The 19920-nt window shown below is 39.6% G+C and overlaps 1 protein-coding gene across 1 annotated transcript in view; it reads right to left on the bottom strand.

Moving 5' to 3' along the window:
• DNAH8 (dynein axonemal heavy chain 8) overlaps nt 1-19920 on the bottom strand; it is a 347089-nt gene that overhangs the window by 241582 nt on the left and 85587 nt on the right. The window contains exons 21-22 of the mRNA XM_003404207.4: nt 8934-9009; nt 7177-7372 (exon numbers count right to left, since the gene is read on the bottom strand). Coding sequence (XP_003404255.4) covers nt 7177-7372; nt 8934-9009 — 272 coding nt within the window. The remainder of the gene's footprint in view (nt 1-7176; nt 7373-8933; nt 9010-19920) is intronic.

Here is a 19920-nt window from a genome sequence, read left to right as displayed (position 1 = left end):
TCTTTTTTTTTTTTTAATCCTTCCCACAATCCAATCTACAATACTTAAGACAGCTTTTATTACTCCGTAGAATCGTGTTAATGATGTTTTTGGTTTTGAGAGAGCTCTTTTATTTTGTCATATATTTAACCATATTTCAATTAAAAATATATATATGTATATACATAAGGTGTGAGTTTAATTAAAAGAAAATTAAAGAAAACTTTTAAGAATTCACCCTAAATCCTCCTAATTTAACACATAAACTATTTTATTTCCTTCTATTTTTCCTTCCAGAACACATGCACATTTTACTCAGTTCTAATCAGAATTAAAAAAGAAAGAAAATTTTTCTTTTTTAATCAGAATTTATATGCAATTTTGGGTTATGCTTTTGAAAAATATAAAATTATGCCATAAACTCTTGAGTTAGACTAAAAAAACCCATTCCTGTTGAGTCAATTTTGACCTATAACAACCTGCAGGACAGAGTAGAACTGCCCCATAGGGTTTCCAAGGTTGTAGTCTTTATGGAAGTAGACTGCCACATTTTTCTCCCACGGAGCAGCTGGAGGGTTCCAACCGCCAAACTTCTGGTTAGCAGCCAAGCTCTTTAACCACTGCACCACCAAGGCTCCTTGACTTAGGTTACAGCTGCCATGATGATTATTTTAATGGCTACACAATACTCTACCTAGTGGTCAATCGTGGAATCTGGCAGAGGGGTAAAGGAGAATATGGGTATAAAGTCATCTTGGCTTCAGTTCCTATCATACTGCCAACCAGAGAGTGACAAAAACCACATTATCTGCATTCAAATTTTAAGGGAAGTTAGAAGCCCAGCTTAGGAAAATATTCAAGAACCCAGAGTCCTGGTAGTATTTAAATAAGGGGTTGGCAAAGAAACAAGTTGAGTGAAACTAAGGATGTGTAAGAACGCAGAAGAAATGGTACAGGTAGGGTACAAGGCCAGGCCATCTGTCAGGCCGTCTGCCCTTGGCCCCGGGTCCCACACCGCACACACGTGAGCCTCTGTTGGGCTTAAAGTGCCTGCACACCAAACTAGAATCCAGCAACACAACTCCTTGGTCTCTTCTCAATTAGGGTGGGTTTGGGTGGTTTGTTGTTTGTTGTTTGTTTTTCATTTTCAAGGCTTTCATAATCACAGAACATTTGAAACAAAAAAAGTTCAGAGAATAACAAATAAACTCTCATGTCGCCTCCCAAAGTTATCAATTCCTAGCTGTTGGCTATCCTTTTGCTTCAGGTTTCTTTTTTGTTTTTTGATATAACACCTTTATGGAGATACCTTTCACATAGCATATAATTCACCGCTTTTAAGTGTAAAGTTCAATGGTTTTAGGGTAATCACAGGGAGTCCCTGGGTGGTACAAATGGTTAAGCACTCAACTACTAGCTGAAAGGTTAGCGGTTCAAACCCACCCAGGGGCACCTTGGAAGAGAGGCCTAGTGATCTGCTTCCAAAAGGTCACAACCTTGAAAACCCTATGGAGCACAGTTCTACTCTGTACACATGAGGTTGCCATGAGTCGGAATCAACTCTGTGGCAACTAACGACAATTACAGTATAAACACAGAATTGCACAAATGTCACAAATTTTAGAACATCTGCACCATCCCAATAGGAAACCCCAATAGTACACAACGCTCAGCTATGTCTATGAAACTAAATGGGCACACCAGCCCAGGGCCAGGAAGAGAAGGCAAGGGGCACCGGAAGGCTGGACCAATGAAAACGAGGAACCCAAGGCTGAGACGGGGAGAGTGTGGACAGATCGCAGGGTTGGCAACCAACGTCACAAAGCAATACGTGTATTAATTGTTTGATGAGAAACTAATGTGCTCTGTATACTTTCACCTAAACCATAATTTAAAAAAAAAGTTAAAAAAGAAAAGAAACCCCGTATCCATTAGCAAATCTGCTGCAAAAGACCTCTTTAAAGGGTTAAAAAGCAAAGATGTCACTTTAAGGACTAAGGTGAGCCTGACCCAAGCCCTGGTATTTTCAATCACCTCATATGCATGTGAAAGCTGGACAATGAATAAGGAAGAACTGATGTCTTTGATTTATGGTGTTGGAGAATTATGGTATGGAATATTGAATATTCCATGGACTGCCACAAGAATGAACAAATCTGTCTTGAAAGAACAGCCAGAATGCTCCTTAGAAGCAAGGATGGCAAAACTTCGTCTCACACACTTTGGAAATATTATCAGGAGGGACCAGTCCCTGGAGAAGGACATCATGTAGAGCAGAGGGTGAGCAAAAAAGAGGACGACCCTGATGAGATGGGTTGACACAGTGGCTGCAACAATGGGCTCAAGCATAACAGCAATTGTGAGGATGACCCAGGACCAGGCAGTGTTTCGTTCTGTTGTACATCGGGTTGCTATGAGTCGGAACCGACTCAACGGCATCTAACAACAACAATATTCATTAGCGGTCACTCTCTATTCTCCCCTTCTGTAGCCCCTGGCAACCAGTAATCTACTTTCTGTCTCTATAGAATTAATTTTTCTGGATATTTCATATAAATGGAATCATATAATACATGCTCCTTTGTGACTGGCTTCTTTAACTTAGCATAACGTTTTCAAGGTTCATCTGCGTTGTTACATATATCTGTACTTCATTCGTTTTTATGGCCAGATAATATTCCACAGCATGGCTACACTACATTTTGTTTATCCATCCATCAGCTGATGGACACCCGGGTCTTCCCACTTTTTGGCTATCATGAATAACGCTGCTATGAACATAAGTGTGCAAGTTTTTGTATGGACATAGACATTTTTATTTCTCTTGGGTATATACCTAGGAGAGGAATTGCTGGGTTATACGGTAACACTATGTTTAACATTTTGAAGAACTGCCAAATTATTTTCCAAAGCGGCTATACCATTTTATATCCCCACCAGAAATGTATGAGGGTTCTAAATTCTCCACATCCTCTCCAACACTTGTTATTATCTTTTTTAATTTAGCTATCCTAGTCAGTGTGAACTAGTATTTCATTGTGGTTTTGGTTTGAATATTCCTAATGCCTAATAATACGGAGCATCATTTCATGTGCTCATTGGCCATCTGTATTATCTTGTCTAGAGAAATGTCTATTTAAATTCTTTGCCCATTTTTGATTCGGGTAATTTGTCTTTTACTTTTGACTTACAAGAGTTCTCTTTATATTTCTGGAAACAGATCCCTTATCAAACACTTAAAAATATTTTCTTTCATTTTGTGGGGTTTTTCACTTCCTTGATGGTATCCTTTGAAGACAAAAGGTTTTAATTTTGATGAAGTCCAATTACCCTATTTTTTCCTATGTCACTTGTATTTTGGGTGCCATATCTAGAAAACCATTGGCTAGCCCAGAATCATGAAGATTTCGTCCTATGTTGAGTTTTATGGTTTTAGCTCCTACATTTGGGTCTCTGACACATTTTGAATTGATTTTTATATGTGGTGTGAGGTAGAGATCCAACTTCATTTTTTTGCATGTGGAAATCCAGTTGTCCCAGTGCCATATGTTGAAAGACTACTCTTTCACCAATGAATTGTCTTGGCACCCTCGCTCAAAGTCAATTGACTATAAATGTAAAGGTTTATTTGTAGACTTTTAATTCTATTTTGTTGATCTATATGTATATCCTTCTGCCAGTACCACACTGTCTTGATTACTGTAATAAGTTTTAAAATCTAGAAATTTGAGTCCAGAACTTGTTTATCCACTTCAAATTATTTTGGCTTTTCTGGATCCCTTGCTTTTCCATATGAATTTTAGAATCGGTTTATCAATATCTGCAAAAAAGGCAGCTCAGATTTTGATAGGGATTGTGACGGATCTGTAGATTAATTTTGGAAGTACTGACATTTTACTAATATTAATTCTTCTGATTCCTGAGCACGGGGTATCTTCCCATTTTAGAGCTTCTTTAATTTCTTTCAGTGTTTTGTAGTTTTCAGCGTGCAAGTCTTGTGCTCCTTTTGTTAAATTTATTGCTATTTTATTCATTTTGATGGTATTATGAAAGAAATCATGTTCAGAATTTAATTTTCAGATTGTTCATTGTTAGTACATAGAAATACAATTACTCATATCCTATATTCTTGTATTCTATAGATACACTGAATTTATTAGTTCTAATATAGGGTTGGTATGAGTCAGAATCGACTCGACGGCACTGGATTTGGTTTGGTTTTGGAATAGTTTTTTGTGAATTTTTAAGATCATGTCACCTCAACTAGATGATGCCTGGCTACCACTACCAACTGCTCTAACAGGGATCACAATGGAGAGGGTCCCAGGCAGAGCTGAAGAAAAATGTAGAACAGAATTCTAATTCACCAAAAAGAAAAAAAAGACGAGACTTACTGGTCTGACAAAGAATGAAGGAACCCTGAGAGTATGGCCCCTGGACACCCTGTTAGCTCAGTAATGAAGTCACTCCTGAGGCTCACCCTTCAGCCAAAGACTAGACAGGCTCATAAAACAAAACAAGGCTAAAGGGGTATACCAGCCCAGGTGTAAGGACGAGAAAGCAGGAGAAGACAGGAAAATTGGTAAATGGGAACTCAAGATCAAGAAGGGGAGAATGTTGTAGGGTTGGCAACCAATGTCACAAAACCATATATGTATTAATTGTTGAATGAGAAACTAGTTCGCTCTACAAACCTTCATCTAAAGTACAATAAAAAAAAATTTTTTTTAAGTCATGTCACCTAAAAATAGAAATAGTTTTATTTATTCCTTTCCAATCTGGATGCTTTTCATTTATTTTTCTTGCCAAATTTCCCTGGCCAGAGCATTCAATATAATGTTGAGCAGAAGTGGTGAGAGTGTACAAGCTTGTCTCATTCCCTATCTTAGAAGGAAAGCAAGCATTCAGTCTTTACCATTAAATATGATGTTACCTGTGGTTTGTTTTGTTCTGAGCGGGGGGATGACTTTTATCAGGTTGAAGAAATTTCCTTCTATTCCTAATTTTTTGAGAGGGTGTTATATTTTGTCAAATGCTATTTAGCTATTGAAATTACCACATGGTTTTTGTCCTTTATTCTATTATGGGATACTGCATTAATGGATTTTTCAGTATTAAACCAACCTTGCATTCCTTGAATAAATACAACTTAGTCAAGGTGTATAATTCCTTTTTAATGTTGTGGACTCAGTTTGCTAGAATTTTGTTGAAAAAATTTACATCTATATTCATAAGGAATATTAATCTGTAGTTTTATTTTCCTGTGATGTCTTTGCCTGGTTTTGATATCAAGGTAATACTGGCCTCATAGGATGAGCTGGGAAGTATTCCTTTCTCTTCTATTTTTTGGAAGAGTGTATGAGCATTTAGAAATCACCACTGAAGCCTCACCTTTACTTCGTAGAAAGTTTTTAAATTACTAATTGAGTCTCTTTACTTGTTCTCAGTGTTTTAATCACCTCCTATTCACCCCACTGTGAGGGAGGGATTCCTGCCCTAGGGTCATAGGGATAGCCAACCACACAATGCTTGACATTGGACTGATGAGACTAACAGAAGCGTATTAGTCACATATACTCACAGCCTTGGGGAGGAGGACACCACAGGCCATGCAGGGATACCTGGAAGTTGTACTCAGGAACAGAGCGAACAGTCAGGGGCTATGGGAGGCAGGCTTTAAAGTATCAGGAGGGTGGATGCCCCTAGGTTCCCATGGCAGAATGTGATTGGCCTGTTTGAATAATTCCATGGGCTAGCACTGAGGCAGGTAGCCTTAGAGCCCAACCCTTCTAAGAGATACCTGCTCTGACTTATCTTCCTAAACCTAGCAAAATAAGCTGCACTTTCTTCTGAAATTGTCCTTGACAAGATAACCACAGAAAAGGCCATAGATGGCCTCAACTCGCCTCTGGGTGGAGACTTCAAATCAACATTTTCCTCCATCCTGGAGGATAGAACCCTTGTCTAAAGAAAAGGCATAGTCATCCCCAAGCTCTGAGTGCCTGTGTGAAGGTCAATCCTGAATATTCATGATGAATTTGCATTTCCTTGTCTGCTCTCTGTAAAAGCCCACCTCCCCAAGCTGCCTGCGAGCAGTCTTGGAGGCAGCAGTCCGGATTGCTCCTTTCCTTGTACAATGGAATAAAGGCATCTTTCTGATCTCCCACCTCTACCTCTTGTTTATTTGCTGTAACAAGTTGCACCGAGCAAAACCTGGGGTTTTCACCCGGCAACAGCAGGAAACTGAAACCTGCTACTCAAGGATAAGCAGGAACTGTACCTGGTCTGTTTGGTAAGGAGAATTATCTGGCCAGGGGACTTTACCCATGGGAGAATCATGAGGGAGGAAACTCAGTTAGGCCATTTGAGGCTCTCCTGATTTTACCAAACATCAAGGCAGCACATAATATTAAGCCTTAATTTAGATTTTACACCAAAATAGGAGCAGGTGCCTCTCCTGTCCTCAGTCCCTTGCCAGATGCCATGGTGCCAGAGGAGGTCACCTCTCTCCCAGACCCCTTGGCTAATGGAGAGCCCCTTGGGATCAACTGAGTGGATGGCACTAGGAGTCTCTATATTTTACAGAGGGCAGGCCTAAGAGTTTTCATCCTCTGTTAGCTGGTTATAGGGAACACTCCACGAGGCCATAGATGGGAGCTGAGAGATCACTGTTGATGCAACATAGATAGGTGACATGGGTGTCTGGGCCATCTGTTCGTGTAAGTTACATGATATCTTGTTTTTAATTTACATTTCCCTGGTTACAATGCTGTCATATTCATAATTACTTAAGGGAATAGTTTATGTACACTTTATGCATGAAGAACACATGGCCTAAATCTTATAACCACCATCTTCCAGCAAATTAAGTTTATCAGACCAAACACATGCTAAAAGTGGAATTAGTACTCAGGCTTACTTAATTTTTTACTTTGGATTTAAAATGATGCTAGAACAGCACTAAAATCCTTGTGCACTCATGACCAAGAGCTGGAAAGACATGTCTGCTTGTTTATATTTAAGACAGAAGATGGATAACGTGACTTTTTTTTTCAAATGCAAAATTTAACAAGAAAACACATAAAAATTACTTTTAAAATCTATATGCTGTCAAAGTCAGGAAGAAGCCCAAAGACAATTTTCTAATCATTATGATTCTAAGATTCTATTCATCTGAGATTTGTTTAACATTCTTACTCTCTTCCTTCTTGATCTGTTTTCCTGTGCTTGGATGGGTCACGTCAGTAGTGGTACGGGTGGGGCTGACAATTGCAGACTTAATGTGACGGACCTGCTGTTGCCCCCAGTGAGCCACTCCTCTGCTGACCTCCAGGGTTAACTGGATCATACGGTTAATGGCCTGCTGAATGTCATCCAAACTAGGAACCATTACCTGTGGAAAAAAGAAACGAGTTCATAATACTGTTGGTACATACAATCCACTTCTCTGATTCCTGCCACTCTACCTCCCACTAAGTGGGGAAAGCCTCATTCGACACAGTGGAAGGCTACTTTGAGGTGTGGAACGCTAAAGACTGAGCTACAGACTTTCTTTACTGTTATGGATTGAATTGTGCCCCCCACCAAAAAATATGTGCTGAAATCCTACTCCGCTGTCCTGTAATAAGGAGCTCTGGTGGCACAGTGGTTAAGCACTCAGCTGCTAACCAAAAGGTCGGCAGTTCAAACCTACCACCTGCTCCGCAGGAGAAAGATGTGGCAGTCTGCTTCCGTAAAGATTACAGCCTTGAAAACCCTATGGGGCAGTCCTGCTCTGTCCTATGGAGTTACTCTGAATTGGAATTGACTCGACGGTAGTGGGTTGTTTTCTTTTTGGTACCTATAATATGACCCGGTTTGGAAATAAGGGTTTTCTTTTTTTAATCTTAATATGGTCACACCAGAGTAGGGAGGGTCCTAAGCCTAATCACTTCTAAGTCATTGAAACAATAGAATAGACACAGAGACACACGCTGGGAAAGACAAATGCCAAAAAACACCACGGGACACCAAGGAATGCTAAGGAACTCACAGGGCTACTGACAAAGAAGGACTTCTTCCTAGGGCCACATCCTGAATTTGAACTTCCAGCTGCCTGAACTATGAGAAGATAAATTTGTTTTTTAACAGAAATTTCTGGCATTTCTGTTATGGCAGCACTAGGTAACTAAGACATCTACCCTGAAGTTTTTCCATTCAATCAATTCCTACGGGTAGAAAGGTGAAACTCAGTACTTGTTACCCCACCCCTGTGAGGGTGGTTGGATGTAGCAGAAAACTGTGGACTATGTGTTGGATGTCCATGGAGCAAAATAACTGAAGAAATTATACCATCAAGATGCTGACCTTGGTTCTCTGAAATATGCCAAACAAGCTAAGAAACTATCCTCTGGGAGGCCAAACAGTATAGATATGGTGCCAGGTGAGGCACAGAATGATCATTCTTGCCCGGCCTTACCTTCCTTGGCCCATATCACAGGATGCACCTCAGTTATCTTGTGTGGCTTGGAGTTCCAGAAGCCAATAAGCAACTGAGGGTAGTGGTGGAGATACATGCCACCGGAAGACAGAGGGGATCCATGATGCTCAGGACATAGGCGATTTCTTTCCATTTCTTACCTCACAGTTGTGTGTTTAGCGTAGGCATTTGGGCCTCTGAGATGGTTTTATTTAAATAACTTAATGTCTGAATCAATAAAAAGCAAGACTTGTAGGATACTTGCTAACTGATGGAAGAACAGATGCTTATACCAACCTTCACCAAAGCTATCCAGAAGTAATTTTTTATAATAGATGTAAACGATAACATTTTGATTTTTGTTAAATACTGAGATGAAGTTAAAAATATAACCTTAGGTTACTCTAAATGATAGTTCAGTTCTAATGCTTCTAATACTTCTTAAATACATTACCAAGATATCATTGTACTACCTTGAGTATTTGATAATACTTACTACATTAGGAATGGCAAGATGTACTTCAGCTTTTATAAAGGAAATAATATCTTCTGACCGCTTTCGTCCATAAGGGCTGTAATAAGATGGACATTTCGCTGATAAACCTTAACCTAAAGCATCTTAAATAACTTGTTATGCTACAAGCATCAATCCTAAAAATAAGGACTGCTTTATAAAAGATCGAATTACAAGAAGATATTATTTATAACAGAACCATAAGGTTCATAGAACTAGGAAAACACAATAAATTTAATATTCTTAGAAATAAAATATTACTCTCAAATACATTTTTTGGCATTTTCATGTTTCTCTCAGTAATAATCATGTAACAATATTTTTACTAAAGGTATTCTTTGTTTGGAGCCTAGTAGCACAGAGGTTACAAGCTCAGCTGCTAACCAAAATGTCAGCAATTCAAATCCACCAGCCACTCCTTGGAAAACCTGTGGGGCAGTTCTACTCTGTCCTGTAGGGGTTGCTACGAGTCGGAATCAACTCCATAACAACAGGTTTGGTTTTTGTTGTCATTCGTTCCTCCATTTATATATATACACATTAAACAGGAGTTTTCTAGTCAAAACCTTCCAATCTTTTTTTTTTTAAATACCATCACTGGTGCACAGCCGGAAACACAGACACACACATACACAAGTGCAAAGAATGAAAGATGCAAACCTGAGCTGCAAACTATTTTGGTTATTTCCCTCTGCCTTGAACTCCGTCCATCCCTATGCCAGGCAAAATTATAATAAATTTAAACTTTCCATTCTCTTTTTCTCTGGGAATGCAAGAAGTGCTATAATTATTGAAAAACTACACCTCCATTTTTAAGTACAAGTAGACAGGGAAAAAAAGTCACAAGAAACATAAAGACTTTGCAGTTCAAAAGCAAGGACCCAACTTCAGTACACAGGGTCAATGGTTTGAACTAAAAGCAAGCAAACAAATAAATAAACAAAAAAGGCTCTAATTCATAGTTTTGCTATGAAATTCATGACACAGCAATAAAACAAATACAAACTGCAGTAAAAATGGAGCAATCTGAGAATAAGGCGTCCCTAGGCGGTATAATCGTTACAGTGCAGAGAATTACTTTATATGGCCCTTCTAGTGATGGTCTGGTAACTCCCACAAAATGGCACCTTATTTAAAAAATTTAGGACTATGCAAATAAGGTGCTGCGGCCCACCAAGGGAATTGGACAGCCTACTAATAACACAAATAAGGTGCATGGAATTCTTCTGGGGGTGGAACCATGCAAATAAGGTACATGGAATCTTTGTCAAGGATTGGTCAGTTTTGCCATCCCACTAGGTTTAAAAAGAGCCAACCTCAGAGAGTGAGAAGAGGGCCTCACTACCATCAAGAAGAAGAGCCACGAGCAGAGCACATCCTTTGGATCCAAGGTCCCTGCACTGAGAGCCTCCTAGACCCAGGAGACAGTTTTAATACCAGAGCCAGTGTAAGACAGAGAGAAGTGGCGGGAAGCAAGGGAGGGTCCAGTGGCAGAGAAACAGTGGCAGCAGAACCAGAAGAACAGTACGAGCCTACATGGTGGGCTTTGTAATCCGCAGAGCAAGGTGGCTACAGTGAGCATGCTGACCCATGGAGCAAGACAGCTGAGCACTTTTAGGCAGGAAGCTAATGGGAGGAATAAGCTGCCTCCAGGCCCTTATAAGTGGAGCTAAAGAGTTCTGTAACACCTGCCCAAGCAGGGGCAGAAGCCGAGAGCACAATCCCAGGCTGAGAGCACAGGGCCTGGCAGCAGCAGCCAAGAAGAAATTATCCTGATCGAAGAACTGTATCTTGAGTTGTTCCTGTTACCTCCAAGTTGATCCTGATCCTGAAGTGTAACCTGTTACTTCCCTATTAAACCCCATAGATGTGAGTATGGACTGGGAGTGCTGTGGGGCCAGTGCCACAAATTAACGAATACAACAGAGAAATAGACAGTGCCATGGGAGGACAGCTGGTGTCAGAATTGGTTTAAAAAAAAAAAGGTTGCAGAGTGGAGGTATGTCTGACCTTCATTTCATGGGACTCAGCCTTGGGCTGATATTAATTGTGACTATCCTCCCCCCTCCTGAAGTTAGAGGACCTCCGACACCACACCGCATTTTTACAATGTTTAACTTGGCTGCTAACCAAAAGGTTGGAGGTTCAAGTCTGCCCAGAGGTGCCTTAGAAGAAAGTCCTGGTGATCCACTTCCAAAAATTCAGCCACTGAAAACCCTATGGAGCACAGTTCTACCCTGACATGTATGTGGTTGCCATGAGTCAGGATTGACTCTACTGCCATTGGTTTGTTTTCTATTTTTAATCTGAGAATAAGTAAGAGTTTTAGGAAGTAAAAATAAACAGTTGAACTATAGTAGAAACAGTGAACAGCACACAAGATCATTCAGTAACTTATTTAGTATACCAAAGGAGCAGTTTAAGAAATTCTCTAAAGCATCAGATACGAAATACAAAGTGACAGCAATTACTTTAAGAAAAGATAAGATACACAAGGACTAACATTTGCTCAACGCTTAACGTATGTCGGTCACTGTTCATAGCACTTTCCATGAACTAACACATTTAGGGCTCCCATTAACTCTGTGAGGCATGTCTTGTCATTATTATTTCCATTTTGAAAATGAGGAAACCAAGGCATGGAGAGGTTAAGTAACTACACAGAGTCACTCAGCTCATACGTGCAGAGTGTGGGCCCTATATAACTCAAACCCACTGCCATTGAGTTGATTTTGACTCATAGTGACCCTTTAAGACAGAGCAGAACTGCCCCCATAGGGTTTCCAAGGCTGTAAATCTTTACAGAAGCAGACTGCCACATCTTTCTGCCACAGAGCGGCTGGTGGGTTCGAACCACCTACCTTTCAGTTATCAGCCAAGCGATTAACCACTACACCACCAGGGCTTCTTGTGGACCTTATATTAAAAAAAATTAAAGAATAACACTTCTCTAACCTTAAAAACAGCCTAGTTTCTTCAGTTTGAAAAGGTTCTCTATGTGCCAGACAGGATTAATGAAAAAAATGACGTACACCTAAACATACCATTTGTGAATTTCCATAATAAAGGGGAAATTCAGTAAGTATCAAAACAAGTTCTTACTTAGAAAGGAAAATTGAATTAGTGACAGAACTCTTATCTGTAAATCAAAACCAAGGAACCCAACAGAGCAGCATTTGTAATGTGAGAGACAAAGATTGTGATCCAAGGCCACCAAACTAGCATTCATGTATGAAGGTAAAAGGAAGACATTTTTAGACAAGCAAGGACTTTGAAGTATTATACACATTTATGCTTCTTCATAAAGAAAACAAAATTCCTCACAACTGGGCCAATAAGCAACATCATGATAAACGGAGAAAAAAGATTGAAGTTGTCAAGGATTTCACCTTACCTGGATCAGTGCCCATGGAAGTAGCAGTAAGAAATCAAACGTATTGCATTGGGCAAATAGATGCAAAAGTATTGAAAAGCAAGGATGTCACTTTGAGGACTAAGGTACAGCTGACCCAAGTCATGGTATTTTCAATTGACTCATATGCATGCAGAAGCTGGACAATAAATAAGGAAGATCAAAGAAGGATGGATGCATTTGAATTATGATGTTGGCAAAGAATATTGAATATACCATGGACTGCCAGAAGAAGGAACAAGTCTGTCTTGGAAGATGTACAGCCAGAGTGCTCCTCAGAAGGGTGCATCATGAGTCTTCCTCTTATGTACTTTGGAAATGTTATCATGAGGGACCAGTCCCTGGAGAAGGACATCATGCTTGGTAAAGTAGTGGGTCAGTGGAAAAGAGGAAGACCCTCAACAAAATGGATTGCCACAGCGGCTGCAACAATGGACTCAAACATAGCAACAATTATAAGGATGGAGCAGGACCAGGCAGCATTTTCTTTTACACTACATAGGGTCACTATGAGTCAGAACTGTCTTGACAGCACCTAACAACAACAACAACACGCTTCTTCAAAACTTACTCAAAGTACTGTAGGACTTGTAAATCAACATGTCATACTGAGTTCATACTTTAAAAATGCTTCCTTGTGCCAAACACGTCACAACCATGAATAGAATATAAAGGGAATGAAAATGCTCAAATACAAGATAAACATCTCCACGAATCAGAAATGGACCTGATTTCAGGGGACATCTACATCAATTGGTATAATAAAATCTATTAAGAAAACATTCTGCATCCCATTTTGGAGAGTGGCATCTGGGGTCTTAAACACTAGCAAGTGCCCATCTAAGATGCATCAATTGGTCTCAAACCACATAGGGCAAAAGAGAAGGAAAAACACCAAAGACGCAAAGTAATTATGAGCCCAAGAGACAGACAGGGCCACATAAACCAGAGATGACATCAGCCGGAGACCAGAAGAACTGGACGGTGCCTGGCTACAACTGATGACTACCATGACAGGGAATATAACAGAGAATCCATGAAGGAGCAGAAGAACAGTGGGGTGCAGAGCTCAAATTCTCGTAAAAACACCAGACTTAATTGTCTGACTGGGACTAGAAGGAACCTGGAGGTCACAGTCCCCAGACCTTCTGTTAGCCCAAGACAGAAACCATTCTCAAAGCCAACTCTTCAGGCAGGGATCGGACTGGACTATATGACAGAAAATGATACTGGTGAGGAGTGAGCCTATTGGTTCAAGTAGACACATGAGACTATGTGGGCAGCTCCTGTCTGGAGGGGAGATGAGAAGGCTGAGGGGGACAGAATCTGGCTGAATAGACATGGAAATACAGGGTGGAGAGAAGGAGTGTACTATCTCATTAGGGGGAGAGTAAGTAGGAGTACATAGCAAGGTATATGTAAGTTTTTGTATGAGACTGACTTGATTTGTAAACTTTCATTTAAAGCACAATAAAAATTTTAAAAAAAGAAATGGACCTGAAACAGAAAAACAGACTGATCAGGATTCTGGTCTAGAAACAGGCAGTGACACTGGGGAGGTTGGTTCCTGCAGAATATATGTGCGATGGACCTCCTCAGCCAGGCTCGCCTCTTAAGCCTAAAACTCAGGTGATGATCCTCCACTCGTGAAGACAGGCTAAACAACAATAAAATAAAATCTGATAACATACTCCCTGCAGTATGGCTTTTTCAGAATGTTAACCTGACTATATCAGGCCCAAGATGGAATCACTTATGCTAAGCTCCACACTGGCAAACCAAAATTTAGCTAGTTTCTACTTCATGTAAATGCCCGATCTTCCCAGGAGCCAAAACCTAATTTAAGCCATCTGTGTTTGCTGCCTCGTCTATAGCATATGGCAATGAAAGTTCCCAATACGCCACATAAGGAAAAGAACTTAGAATTAACAAATCACTTTTTGTCTGGTGTTAACTTCCTTGTTCTTATACCACTTTGCCCACATAACTTTGGTCTCTTCCACTAGTTCTTCTGAGCTTTTGTCTGACTCCCAGACCAGATGCCACCCAGTTCATGAACTGCAAATAAAGCTCATGGGTTTGTAAACAAATTTAATCTTGTGGAAATTTTATTTTTAACAAGATGTGGGCCTGTGTTGACAGAAGAAAATCCACAGCTTCTCCAACAGCAACTAATCTGGGTCACTTGTGTGCTCCCTGGCAAATTCTGCCACATGCCCAGTACATCTGCAGGAAGCAGTAACTGTGAACAAACAAGACCTGGTTCTAATCCAAAGGCTCCAAGGGCTGGGTGGAGGCAAAAATGAAACTCCTAGGCAGGGAGGGAGGGAAAGAGAGAGAGAAACACACAAAAACAAAAAACCTACCACACAAAGAAGGCCTACAAACTAAAATCGCAACACATATGAGTAAGTCTATCGGTAAGAAAGAGTGCTAAATAAATCAATAATTGAACCATAAACTCACTCCAGATAAAGTTCAATGTATTCAAGTATGACAGACTATAAAATAGGTACATTAAAAATGTTCAAAGAGATAAATGAAGGCTACTTTCCATTAAGGGGTCCTTGGGTGGTGCAAACAGTTAACATGCTCACCTATTAACCAAAAGGTTGGTGGTTCAAGAAAGGCCTGGGGATCTACCTCTAAAAAATTAGCCACTGAAAATCCTATGGTGCAGAGTTCTACTCATGGGGTCACCATGAGTCAGAGCTGACTCAATGGCAACTGGCACCTTCCATTAAAAATAAAAAATAATAATAAATTAAATAAATAAATGAAACTAAGAAGGCAGAGATCTTGAGAATGAGAAAAAAATACTTATTGAAGGATGAGAAAAATGATTTATTGAAATATTTAAATTGCAAATATTTATCAAAATATTTAAAATGCAATAGATGGGATAATCTTTATTCCAGATACAGAAATACTTATCCATAATGCAGCCCAGAAAGGTAAAAAGACAAAAAAAAAATGACAGAATAGTTAGGTGACAGAGAGAGTAGACTGAAAGGCTTGACAATGAGATGACCACATGTTCACTGGTCCCAGGACTGTTCCAGGTTAAGTCTATCTTGACACCCCATTTGGCTTCTTTAATAGTCTCCCTTTTACTCACAAAAGTGTGCTGGTTTGAATAATAAACTATGTGGTCACCCTATTCAAGAACTATAATAATAGTTCTCAAGAAGAGAATGGATGGAATGGCCTAGAAGTAATAACTGAAGATAAAATTGCTGAAAATTTTTCAGAATTAAGGAAAGATATAAATCCTCAAATAGAAAGTACAATCTGAGAATAAAGCAGGATTAAATAAAGATAAATCCACACATGGCAAGGAAACTGCAGAACACCAACAATTTAAAAAAAAAAATCTTCGATTAGACTCACTGTAGACTTCCCATCAGCAACAAGAGTTCAAAACAAAATAAAGAAATAAATTCAAAGTCCTAGGAGACAAACTAAATTTTTATACCCAGCCCAACTGTCATGTAAGAATGAGGGGCAAAAAACGTATTTTCAGTCTTACAAAGAAGGAAGGAGACTATATCACTCACACACCCTCACTAAGGAACCAGTGGGAAGCAATAAATACAAGAGAACCTGGAAATTAATTAAATATGCAAGTAAACTTAATGTTTATTCAAAAACAATAAATCATTTTTGTTGAAAATTTTTATTATGAATTTTTTTTATAATTTTTTTATTGTTGTAAAAATATAGGTAACATTTGTCAAATCAGCATTTTTCACCCATACAATTCAACGAAACCAACAACATTAATCATGTTGTGCAATCATCACCAACATCCATTTGCCATATTTTCCATCCTCATAAGCAGAAGCTCAGTGTTAACTAAACAACGTCCCCCTCTTTTCCTTTGCCTCCTGCCCCTGGTAACCACTGTTAAACTTCGATCTATATACACTGGCCTATTCTAAATGTTTCCTATTAGTGAGATCATACAATATTTTTCTTTTTGTGATCGACTTATTTCAGTCAGCATAATGTTTTCAAGATTCATTCATGTTGTGGCCATGTATCAGGATTTCACTTCTCTTTATGAAAGAGTAATGTTTCATCATGTATACATACCACATTTTGTTCATCTATTCATCTATTTATCTATTCATTTGTGTTGTTTCCACCTCAAAAAAAAAAATTAAAACAATTTCTTTTTGAGTGTTCAATAAAAGGGTAAAACCAAAACATCAAACAACAATAATAAGGTATGTAGAGTTCAGAGAATAAAACATGCAAAGGCCATTGTAGTTAGAAATAAGCCTAGAAAACAACAACACTACAGACTATAGTTTTTAAAACTGGAGTAAAATAATGTGTATTCTAACTTTAAGGGTAACCACTTAAAGACTGAAGTACAAATGAGAGAATAAAATAGAAAAAGTATCCACCTCAAAGAAATCAGAAATATGTGTATTTTAAATAATGAAATGAATCAAAGAAAAAGGAGAGTAAAAGAAAACACAAAATAGTTATATGGTAAGTCCACCTGTATCAGAAATTGCAATAAATCTAAACAGATTAAACTCATATTAAAAGAGATAATCACACTGAATAAAAATAATTCGGATATACAGTGACTTTAAGAGGTAAAACTAAAAATTGAATAGAGAAGCTGAAATGAAGGGATAGAAAAAGATATACAAAAAAGCTAGGAAAGCAAAATTAATGACAGACTATTCTTGATTCCTCAAATTCTTTGTGGAAAAAATTTTCCACAAAGAATTTGAGGAGTCAAGAATTAATATGGTAAAGAGGTCCACCAAATGAAAATTAAAGGGATAGTATTCAAGGCAGATTTAACTGCAATGACTTTGCATGGACCTAACAACAACCTTAAAATATATAAAACAAGAACTGACCAAAACAAAAGAAAAATTTGACAAATACACAATCACAATGAAAAATTTTAACAGAACGATTAAATGAAAAGTCAGCAATGAGTGGCCAAGGAATAAATCTAACAAAAATGTGCAAGATCTTTACATAGAGAATTATAAAGCCACACTGAGAAATATTTAAGAAAATCTAAATAAATGCAGAGGTAATCCATGATTCTGGACAGAAAACTAATATTGTAAGGATGCTAATTCTCTCCAAATTGATCAACAGGTTCATTGCATTTTAAATACCCTTCTACCCCCCTCCACAAATAAAGTTGATATTTCAACAACTTTTGCTTGTTCAACTAATTAACTATATGGAAAATATATATACATATTGGTCTCCTACCTCACACTAAACACAAAAATCAATACCATGTGAATTAAAGCCCTAAATGTAAAAGACAAAACTGTAAAACATTTAGAAGACATGAAGTGTAGAAGGGCATCTGCAAAAAAGACATAAAAATCACAAATCACTAAAGAAAAGATTGATAAATTTGAATATTTAAAGAAAATATTGAGTAGAAGAGGCTGCACATTCTTCAATTGTCGTTGAGAAGATAACCACGGAACAGGCGATAGCATAGCTGGACTCAACCAGTTTTAGCAGGTTTTCAATGCCATCTTGAACTTTAAGTAACCTAAGAGCTCATTAAGGGAAAAATACATACAAGCACCTCACCTCTGGGTGGAGACTTAACATGCTAATGAAGGAAAACTGACTTCTTCCTCCATCCTGGAGAACCAAACCCTTGTCTAGAGAAAATGCAAAGTCATCCCCAAGTCCTGAGTACCTGCGTGAAGGTCAATCCGGAATATTTATGACGAATTTGCATTTCCTTGTCTGTTCTCTGTAAAAGCCCACCTCCCCAAGCTGCCTGCAAGCAGTCCTGGAGGCAACAGACCCAATTGCTCTGTTCCTTGCACAACAAAACAAAAGCACATTTCTACTCTCCCACCTCAGCCTCTTGTTTATTGGCTGTAACAAGTTGCACCAAGTATAACCCGGGGTTTCCACCCAGAAACAATATATTGATAAATTTGAATACTGTTAAACTCAGCAAAAGGATACCATAAGGAGAATGAAAAGATAAAGTACAACTAAGAGAAATTTTTTTCTATATTATCATCAACAAAATACCATATTGAGAACACCTATGAACCAATCCAATCTAACAGAAAAACAGGCCCCCCCCAAAAAAAACAAATTTTAAGAAAGAGAAGGCACAAATGGCCCATAAACATGAAAATATGTTCAATCGCATTAGCAACCAGGAAAATTGGAATTTAAATCCCAATGACATGCCATTTCACACCCCTATGTTGGCGAGAATTTTTTAATTGGACAATACCAAATGTTTGCAACGATGAAGAGCCATGAGCACTCTCGTGCTAGGCTTGCCTGGTAAAGTGAGACGTGCAGGTACCCTAGGATCCAACCATTGCAGTCTTAGGTGTGACAGGATGCAGGTACAAGCATGTTCACAGAGGCTTTACTCATAATAGACCAAACTGGAAACAATCTAAATGCCCATCGCTAACAGAATGGACGAACAATACACCCCAACTATGGTGTTGTTTTTAGGTGCCTCTGAGCCAAGTTTGACTCATAGTGACCCCATACGACAGAGTAGATCTGTCCCATTGGGACTGTCGAGGCTGTAATCTTCCTGGGAGAGACCTGGTTGCTTGGTGGTTAAGAACTCAGCTGCTAACCAAAAGGTCAGCAGTTTGAATCCACCAACCGCTCCTTGGAAACCCTATGGGGCAGTTCTACTCTGTCCTATAGGGTCGTTATAGGGTTGCTATGAGTAGAAATCGACTCAGCTGGTAACAGGTTTGGTTTTTTGTTTGTTTTGGTTTAATCTTTATGGGAGCAAATCGCCAGATCTTTCTCCCAGGGAGCCACTGGGTGGGTTCAAACCACCAACAGTTCAAGGTTAGCAGCCAAGCACTTAACTGTCCAGCCACCAGGGCTCTTACTGCAGCTATAAAACAAAAAACCAAACCCACTACCATTGAGTCAATTTGGACTCACAGCAACCCTATGGGACTGAGTAGAACGGCCCCATAGCGTTCCCAAGGCTTCAATCTTTATGGAAGCAGACTGCGCCATCTTTCTCCCATGAAATCTCTAGCAAAGTAGGTCCTTTTCTCCAATAGGGACCACAGATGTGCATGTGGTTGAACATTAACTGAACCCATGTGAAGCGACACAGAATACAGGTCCTGGCCCTGGGGCGGCAGGAGAAGGGGGTCCCCGCGCCCATCCGGGGCTCTCTTTCTCACCACACTCGCCTCAGGCAGGGACCGCGCAGACACCGCTGGAGCCTCTGAGGTGGATGCCCTATGGCGGCCGCTGCTCCACTAGGCCTGGGCCTCTGTGAGAGACGCAAGGGGGTGGCTCCTCCCGGGTTGGCGTCCACCTAAAGGTCCCCACTGGAAGGTGGCCGGAGGAGGAGCAGGAAAGGCGGCCAGGAGAGGAGACAGAGGAGGGACGGACGGGTCTGGAAGAGTTTAAAGCCTATTAGGGGGTCGGGGGAGGCAGGCAGGGAGGAAGAAAGTGAAGGTAGCCAGCGCCGGCTTGATGACAAGTGCTCGCCTCGGCGGGAAAACGACACAAGGATAAACGCAAAGCTCAGGATAGAAG

The sequence above is a fragment of the Loxodonta africana genome, chromosome 1, assembly GCF_030014295.1.
Source record: "Loxodonta africana isolate mLoxAfr1 chromosome 1, mLoxAfr1.hap2, whole genome shotgun sequence".
Lineage (NCBI taxonomy): Eukaryota > Metazoa > Chordata > Mammalia > Proboscidea > Elephantidae > Loxodonta > Loxodonta africana.
This window is presented reverse-complemented; position numbering and strand designations above follow the sequence as displayed.